We start from the raw sequence: 9,234 nt of genomic DNA on the forward strand, positions 1-9,234 counted from the left end.
CAAGGAGACTTCCCCCCGTCTTACTGAAATGGCTTTGTTTTTTCTGTCACTCCTATAGAAGAGAGCCACGATGTGTAGCCACATATTTATTCCCCCGGCAGCAGGTGGACGGCTGATCATATGCGAAAAATGTTGTACAGAAGGCCCCATACACATCAGAGTAAGGGAAGAGTCAGACGACCATAAATCTCGGACGGGGATTGCAAAGTAATGCTCGGACTGGCCGGCGGCTCCACCAACCCGAGCATGGCAGCATGTATTTCTATGCAGCTGTCAAGCTCAAGTCGGGAGAGCCGCCGGCCAGTCCGAGCATTGCGTTGCAATCCCCGTCCGAGATTTATGGTCGTCTGACTCTTCCCTAACTTGGCTGACTCCAATGATATTGCCGCGCTTGGCCAACAGTCTAATGTTGACTCTCCCCTCACAGATGATGTTGGGGCAGATAAAGATCTGGCATGTCCAGTTTTGTACTGCCAATCCTTTTATTCTCGGCAAGATAACCCAGAAGCTATCCTATGTTTGGAGAAGTCAGGGGAGAAAGATGTCGGACTAACCATCGTTGTGTACGAGGGACCTTTAGAATTCCCCATCATTAATAGTTATCACCAATCTACAGAATAGTAGGTAACTTACAGATCAGGGGGTTTCTGACCTCTGGGATTCCCTGTGATCCAGAGATCTGAGCTGTGAAATGCCCCTTTAGAGTGGAGCGGAGGTCACACGCGTGCAGCACCGCTCCATTCATTGTCTATATGGGATCGCCGGAGATCGCCGAGTTCCTTTTTTTATCCAGCAGGGAGCGGTGGCGTCCATGTCTGCCCATTTCTACATTCCAATGGGGTATTGCAGAGCCCTGTTCTAGGCAATAGAGGGGGGGTCTCAGTAGTCAGACCCCCACCGGTCCCTTCAGGTTGTCGTGCCGCAGGCGCCATATTCACTCATTCCCTGCAATGTAGTGGCACAACATTGCGACTTTTTGAACCACTGGGTCCACAAGAGCGTATTTTGCTCTGGAGGACCCAGCATCTTTAGGTATTACAAAGACAACAGCCAATTGGTTTTCTATAGAAATTGTGTAATGCTTCATATCTCCTGTGGGGGAGCTGTAGAGAAATAGAACAGTCGATGCTGTGCTACTGCATAGATTATAGCTGATCGCTCAGCGGCAGGACATCCTGTCATCATCCTATTGTCGGGGATCCTTGTAAGAAGTTGATGAAATGCGCGTTATTGTGCCTCCTTAGGCTTCTTTCACACTTCAGTTGTTAGGCGTCAGTCAGCTCCGACATAGTGACGGATCCATCACAATTGTTGAGAAAACGGTTCTAACGGATCCGTTTTTTTGATGGATCCGTTACTTGGGGGTTGTCTGGGAAAAGTATCTACTTTTTGGAGCATGCGCAATTCAAAAAGCAGATTGGGGCGACGGATCCGCCAAATGACGGTCGCGACGGATCCGTCGCCCATAGGCCCCCATTCTATGGAATGGCGGACGCAACGGACCCGCCGCGAACCGCCATTTCGGCGCAGACAAAAAACTTTATAATGTCCGTCTATGTCTAGATGACGTCCGCCAAATCTCGACGGATCAGTCATATGGCGGATGGAACGGACGACCATCCATCACAATCCGTCGCTAATGTATGTCTATGGGAAAATAGCGGATCCGCCAAAAAAAATGGCGGATCCGCTATTTGAGGAAAAAGGCGGTTTTCAGTCTGACGCCAAAAGACTGAAGTGTGAAAGAGGCCTTAGGAGCCAGCAGAGGGACCGGAGACAAGATGATATGTTACTGCGGTGTGAACAATTAATAGCATAGTTCATGATTGGAAAACTATTACTGCTTTCTTCTTGAAACAGCGCCACACATGTCCATGTCTGGTATTACACTTCAGTGACGTGAACGTGACTGAGCTGTAATACCACAAGCAACCTGTGGACCGGTGTGGCACTGTTTTTAGAAGTAAGCAGCATCCATGTTTTTCCAATCCTTGAAACTACCTTTTAAAAGGGATGTCTTGACAAAATGTGCTCTCAGTTATGTAGTAAAGGGTGGGATATGAGGCTCCCATTATGTGGCAGGTTGACCATCAGTTACCACCTCTAACGGGCGTTACGTTCTTACAGCTGTACAAGAACCTGTGGTCTGCGGTGCTACAAGGAGAGAAGGTCTTGGAGCGCGCCTCGTGGTGGCCCGAATTTTGCACCAACAAGCCCGTGATAGAGAAGCCGAGATCCCATCTCTGAAGTCGCTCGCAGATTCATGTCTCCACCTGCCACATCCGTATATGATGAGAATCCCTGATGCTACAAGGAATAATGAACTGATATGACAATGGAAGGGGACAAGATTCCCACTGGATGGTCATTTACAAAACATTTTCCTGCCGAGTTGGTGGGTAAAGCGCAGGTTTCTGGCCAAACTTAGTGCCCAAACCAAGAGCCGCATATAACCCAGAGCACCTGTTTCTGACGCCATTTATGTTTGGCGGCATTTAGACAAAACATGGGCCATGCGGCTAGGATGACTAGTCCAAGAGGCGGGTGCTACTGTACTTCTTCCCGCCACACTCCTCTAGATTGTGCCGCGGACCAGGACAGGAAGAACCACCAGGGACCGGCCTTTTGGACCGGTCATTATAGTCACATCATCTCCTGCCATTAGCTGACCGGTTCGCTTTAACCCAATGTTGGTGCCATTGTATTGCCAAATTTTGATTTTCCATCCATCATCCATTTAGCTACACATAGATAAAATTTAGATTTTTTTTTTAGGCAGCAGATGACTAATACTATAACACAACCAGGTGCTGTGACTCACATGGCCTCTAATACTCTAATATCCAGCCTTAAAGGGGCCATCCAGCTTTAACCTACAAGTGTGCAGTCACTCTACGTGACTGTAGACTTGTGAATCTTCACATCACGCACTGCGGTACTGGGAACGGTGATCACATGACTGCAAGTATTCGATATGTATACTTCCAGCCACAATCCGACTAGACTGTTGAGCAAGGCCGTGCACGTCTAGTCGGAATGTGGCCGAGGGTATGCATATCACATAATTATGGTCACATTCTGTCGTTTTTGGCACCAGAGAATCTTCACAGCGCACGGTGTGCAGAATATGAGGATTCACATAGAGTGGCTGCAGACTTGTAATTTAAGACCAGACAACCCCTTTAAATGTTCCCTGCACATCCAGACGAATTGATGTAATTTAGTAGATAATGTGCTAAATAGGCAATCTGCAAATTCCTTAATTCAAATATTATAATGTCTTACCCCCTAAAAGTCCCTACAAAGTGCCATCCACTCGTCGGTCTTCCATCTGTGTCACTTGTTGTCCGCCATCTTTTCTAGCAGCAGAGACACAAAGATAGAATATAGGAAGTCAGGGCTCGTTTTTTGTCTTTCTGCTTCTGCTCTCCTGTCTATTAAAGCGAATACAGGTGTAACAGAGAGGCGGGCATTTAGTTAAGGGCTGGTAAGATATTGGATATTGGCAAATGCAGTGAATACTGGGAAGTGAGAGGAAAGGATGTTCTAAAACCTGCAGTGCTGGCAGGATGCCGAGGAACATTAATTGCATAGTGAGAGTAGATAGTAACAATTTGAACAGTTCCTTACCATATTAGACAGTCTTACCTTGATGACAGCAAGAAGGTGTTTTTCTACAGGTATTGTATGAAAGAGTAACACATATTCATACACAATCAACCTGTTAGGCTCAATCACCATAAACTAAAAGTTACTGATAAATGATATACCTGAATGCCCAGAAAAGGTCAGGCTTCTGAAATGTTTCACCACTCCTCCACGGGGCTCTGACTTTATACAGAGGTGTATAAAAAGACAGAAAACAATTACGCCATGTCCTAGCAGGCACAGTATCTTTGGGGGTATTCTCTACTACTTTTAGGGGGCAACATCTCCAGTATATCATAGAATGTTAGAATTGGGAGGGACCTCCAGGGTCATCATGTCCAACCCCCTGCTCAAAGCAGGATTCACTAAATCATCCCAGACAGATGTCTGTCCAGCCTCTGTTTGAAGACTTCCATTGAAGGAGAACTCACCGCCTCTCGTGGCAGCCTGTTCCACTCATTGACCACCCTCACTGTCATATACCCCAGAGAACACCAAATGGCAGCACTGGTAGTACAGAGACGCACAGAGTATGCCGCCTACCCAGTGTACCCCGTCTACGCACAGATCTCCTATTGAATCCACCATGTACAAATGACGTCCATAGGGTCCCGGGCCCGACACCTTTCCAAAAAGTGGTTTTCCTCATTGAATAAACATTCAGACTGTCAGAGCCCATTAAATCTGAAAAACTTGGTCCCTCGTAATTATGGAGGATTTCCAAAAAGCCTTCAACAGAATAAGCACAATTATAGTCTAATGACCGACATACAGCACAGGACGTATGTTTTCCACCGAATGTTATACCAGATAATGGGAATAACCTGACATTGAACTGATTTATTTATTTTTTTTAACCTTTTCAGCCTTTAAAGGAAATGTCATCAGAAAATATTATATGTATTTTAAATATATATAATATAATGTTTTCATCATTATCTAAGAACTGTGTGCAGAATTACCAGGCAGTGAGTATTTTGACCTCGGACCTACTGCCTGAGTCTAGAAGACTCTTTCTTAGGTCAGTGGTGCAGGAAAAAGTCTGCATCTTTCAGGAAAAACCATGATACTTATACGGGACAAGTCTCCATTGCTCGGCCAATAAAAATGAAAGAATTACCTGCCCCTTCCTCACCGGGCCTAAACCCTGGTCAGAACTTGTGGGCCCTTCCTGATACAGGAAGCACTGACCTCTGTGTCTATGGTAGATTAGACTTCCATACCCGCGTTATCTGCAGGGGAGCGGTAGTATTTTATGACAAATTAATTCGACGCATGGAAGAGTCATCATGTCCACCATGGTGCAGCACACCCTAATCACCGGACCCCCATCCAATATGGCTTATTTATATAGAAAACCCCTCTAAATCACTGAAATAGCTGATAAAACGTCAACTGAAAAGCTGGTGGTGCGTAACCAGAAGTCTGCTCTCCTATTAGCCAAAATGGTACATCCAGGGGCATTTGTCCAGTAGCCAAAATGATACATATGGGGGCGTTTGGCTGGTAGACACACTCAAACAATACGCCAAACACAGGCTTTGCAGGAAGGCATCCGACATCTTTTCTGCCCCTAAGGTTCGTGATTGGCGGCATCAATTCCAACCTGTAACAGGATATTTCGTAGTTTTGCCACCCCCCTTTGTATATGTAGTGTCACTGTGCAGTGCTTGTAATTTAGCAGTAGATCCTCCCTGGAGTAATACCCCCCTATTATTACGACATTCCTGGCCATCCGTCCAGCAATCTGCTGCTAATCCAGTGTCCTAATCCCGCCACCGTGAACGCTCCTCCATTGTTTTCTAGACATTGACGATGATTACATTTCATTCCTGAATAAATTTGTACCATTTATAATGAAACTGATTTGTATGTTTTGTCTTGTTTTTCCCGCTCTTGTTCAGATATGTTTTCTTAGTCCCAGTTTGGTTTCTCTATCACATAGACATTTCGGCTAGGACAGGCCAGTGATTCTCAGTTGTAGGACACGTTGCGTTTTCAGCATTTTTGACAAGACATAAAGGATTTTCATGGACAACCTGTGTTCCGTAGATGTAAAGGTTGTCAATAATGGCCTTAGACTTTACATCAAAGGTGGTTTACATATGGAATCGGTGGTCTTCACTCTTGGCTCTGTCAAGAGAGTTTTGGTTCCATTACAAGGATCTCATCGGTAACCACTAGTAACTAGACATAGCCTCATTGGAATCAACAAGTGTGAATTGGTTAAGAGACTGAAGGACAAGAGGCCAGATGAGGCCTAATGGCTAGAGAATGGACAGAATAACCAAGAACCCCCAGGCAATGATAACCGGACATGTGATGGACCACCACGCTCCTACAAGTCCTCAAATGTTCTCCCATCATCGTGGTGAACACTGATTGAACAGTGAGGACTCTCCAGACGAAACTGGCCTTCTTTTACCATAATATGATAAAGCATGAAGATCTTCCCTCTGTTACACCACTTGGAAACATGCTAAGGAATATGTTCACGTCACGTTTCTGGAACACATTCATACATTGTGGTAAGTTGGAAACTCTCGGCCCATGAGCTGAACGTGGTCATAGAATCTCATTGACCGAGATGGAGGCCAAAAGCGATGGCCTCCGTTGTACAGGGAAGGGCAGCAGACTGCACTTTCCATAAAACATGATTCCATGTGGTCTATGATTTTTTTTTTTTTACTTTATTATACATTATTGACTTACTGTCGCTAGTGACTGTGATATATGTTGGCAATACTCCAGATATATCCCGAGGCATAGCTGTGATGTGAACAGAGCCTTAGAAAAATTCCAGAGTATCTGCCATGTTTTTTCCGTGTATCTGGCACCTATATTTTACCATGTGTCTAGCACGTTTTTTGTACATTTCCGAAAAAGACTAATATAACCAAGATGGAGGTCAGCTAGTGTCCACAGTGACTAATGGCTCCATTGTGGATCTGTCTGGCTGCACGTTGGAATATAATTTTTCTGGGATTTTGACAGTCACCCCGACGTACTGTCAGGCGAATTGCTTTGGATGAGTGTGAAGGTTTATCTTTAGGAAATCAAGATCAGATCTGTTGTGTCCAACCCCCGGTATCTCCTGCAAACCTGTGTTTTGAGAGCAATGGAGAGACAACCACCTTATTCTTCGCTAGAACATTATAAACCCGAAACACCCAGCAAGAGTTAATAAAAATGAGTTACGTCAAACACTGCTGGGAAAGAGGTTGTATATGGAAAAGTGAGCACGTCTTCTCAGTCATACGCCTAAATGTGCATAGTAAATTGGGGAGGGACCCCACCTGTTTTGAAAATGAAATGAACAGCTGTAGTGCTGTACCACCTTGTTTTCCTCTGCACTGTGCCCCCCTCCACCCGTGGGCATACAGCAATGCGGGCAATGTGGGCTCAATTCTACCCCAGCACCGTCTCCTTTTCTGAAAATTTGTCAATGTCTGTAAGGTGTGTGTATTCTTTTGTGTTTATATTTCTTCTATGTGTAGTGGAACAACACAAAAAAAAAAAACAAATAAAAAAGGCAAATTGCACATCATTTCACACAAAACCCCAAAATGGGCCAGAGAAAATTGTTGGTGCCTTTCCAAAATTGTGGATAAACAATTTTGTTTCAAGCATGTGAGGCTCATTCAAACTCACCTGTGGCAAGTAACGTGTGGGTAATAGGAAAACCACACCTGAAACCAGATAAAGTGGAGAAGACACATTCTTTGCATTGTGTCTGTGTGTGACACACTAAGCATGGAGAACAGAAAGCGGAGAAGAGAACTGTCTGAGGACTTGAGAACCAACATTTTTTAAAAATAACAATCTCAAGGTTACAAGTCCATCTCCAGAGATCTTGTTGTTCCTTTGTCCACGGTGCACAACAGAATCAATCCATGGCACTGTAGCTAATTAGCTAATTCCCTAATTAGCTAATCTACCTTTACATGGACGGCAGAGAAAAATTGATGAAAGGTTGCAACGCAGGATAGTCAGCATGGTGGATAAGCAGCCCTAATCAAGTTCCATAGAAATTCAAGCTGTCCTGCAGGCTCAGGGGATTATCTGTCAACATTTGAATTAAATTAAACACTATGGCAGGAGGACCCCACTGCTGACACAGAGTAATAAAAAAGCTAGACTGCAGTTTGCCAAAATGTAAGTAACTAAGACAAAATCCTTATGGGAAAGTGTCTTGTGGATAGATGAGACCGAGATAGAGCTTTTTGGTAAAGCACATCATTCTACTGTTTATCGAAAATGGATTGAGGCCTACAAAGTAAAGAACACAGGACCTACAGTCAAATATGGTGAAGGTTCAAAGATGTTTTGGGGTTGTTTTCCTGCCTTTGGCACAGGGTGCCTTGACTGTGTACAAGGCATGATCAAATCTGAAGATTACCAATGGATTTTGGGTCGCAATGTAGCCCAGTGTAAGAAAGCTGTGTTTGCATCCTAGGTCATGGGTCTTCCAACAGGACAATGATCTCAAACATACTTCAAGAAGCACCCAGAAATGTATGGAAACTAAGCGTTGGAGAGTTCTGAACTGACCACCAGTAATAAGTCCAGATCTAAATCCAAATGATCACCTGTGGAGTGATCTTCAAATTGGGAGAAGGTGCTGTCAAATATGAGAGACCTGGAGCAGTTTGCAAAAGAAGAGTGGTCAAAAACTCCAGTTGAGAGGTGCAAGAAGCTTGTCGATGGTTATAGGAAGTGATTGATTGCAGTTATTTATTCCAAAGAGTGAGGTAAGGCCAGTACCTGTAACCGCTCATATACAGCATTCTAACATGCTGTATATATGCCCCCAATCCGTCCTGAAAGACCAGAAAAAAACTTTTTCTTATACATTATATTATTATACAGAGCTGTCTGATGGGTGTCTCTGGGCTTGATCCGGCGCCTCTCTTCTTGCTATGCCATCCTCCTCTGCTTTGTGTGGCTGATGCGTCCTACATCATCCACACAGTGACGAGCATTGCTCTCCTGCACAGGCGTACTTCTCTCTGCCGTGTCCAGGGCAGAGTAATGTACTGCAGTGCGCATGTACCCGCGCTCTTTGGCTGTTTCCTGCGCATGCGCACTGCAGTACTTTTCCCTTGACAGGGCAGAGAGAAGAACGCCTGCGCAGGAGTGTAATGCTGTATTATGAGGGCTTAGGCTACGTTCACATTTGCGTTGCGTCGGGCGCAGCCGTGGCGACGCATGCGTCATGCGCCCCTATATTTAACATTGGGGGCACATGGACATGCATTGTCTAGCGTTTTGTGACGCATGCGTCATTTTTGGCGCAACTGTCAGGGCGCAGACAACGCTGCATGATGCAGTTTTTTGGCGTCAAAAAAATGAACGCATGCGTCACAAAACGCTGCGTTATGCATGCGTTGGGCATGCGTTGTGCACTGCGTCGCCGACGCTGCACACAACAACGCAAATGTGAACATAGCCTTACAGGTACTGGCCTTATCTCATATTGGAAAAATATGGTGACAGGTTCCCATTAATTTGAAAGGTGCCAACAATTTTTTTCTGGCCCATTTTTGGGGTTTTGTGTGAAATTATGTCCAATTTTCTTTTTTTTTC

The 9,234-nt window shown here is 44.9% G+C and overlaps 1 protein-coding gene across 7 annotated transcripts in view; it reads left to right on the plus strand.

Moving 5' to 3' along the window:
- Positions 1 to 5,510, plus strand: part of ACOX3 (acyl-CoA oxidase 3, pristanoyl) — a 94,499-nt gene extending 88,989 nt beyond the window's left edge. For all 7 annotated transcript variants that reach the window (XM_077280068.1, XM_077280072.1, XM_077280071.1 and 4 more), the window contains one exon: positions 2,128 to 5,510. In XM_077280068.1, the coding sequence (XP_077136183.1) occupies positions 2,128 to 2,247 (120 nt within the window). In that variant the 3' untranslated portion in view covers positions 2,248 to 5,510. The remainder of the gene's footprint in view (positions 1 to 2,127) is intronic.
- Positions 5,511 to 9,234: the final 3,724 nt, after the last annotated feature.

The sequence above is a fragment of the Ranitomeya variabilis genome, chromosome 1 (assembly GCF_051348905.1).
Source record: "Ranitomeya variabilis isolate aRanVar5 chromosome 1, aRanVar5.hap1, whole genome shotgun sequence".
Lineage (NCBI taxonomy): Eukaryota > Metazoa > Chordata > Amphibia > Anura > Dendrobatidae > Ranitomeya > Ranitomeya variabilis.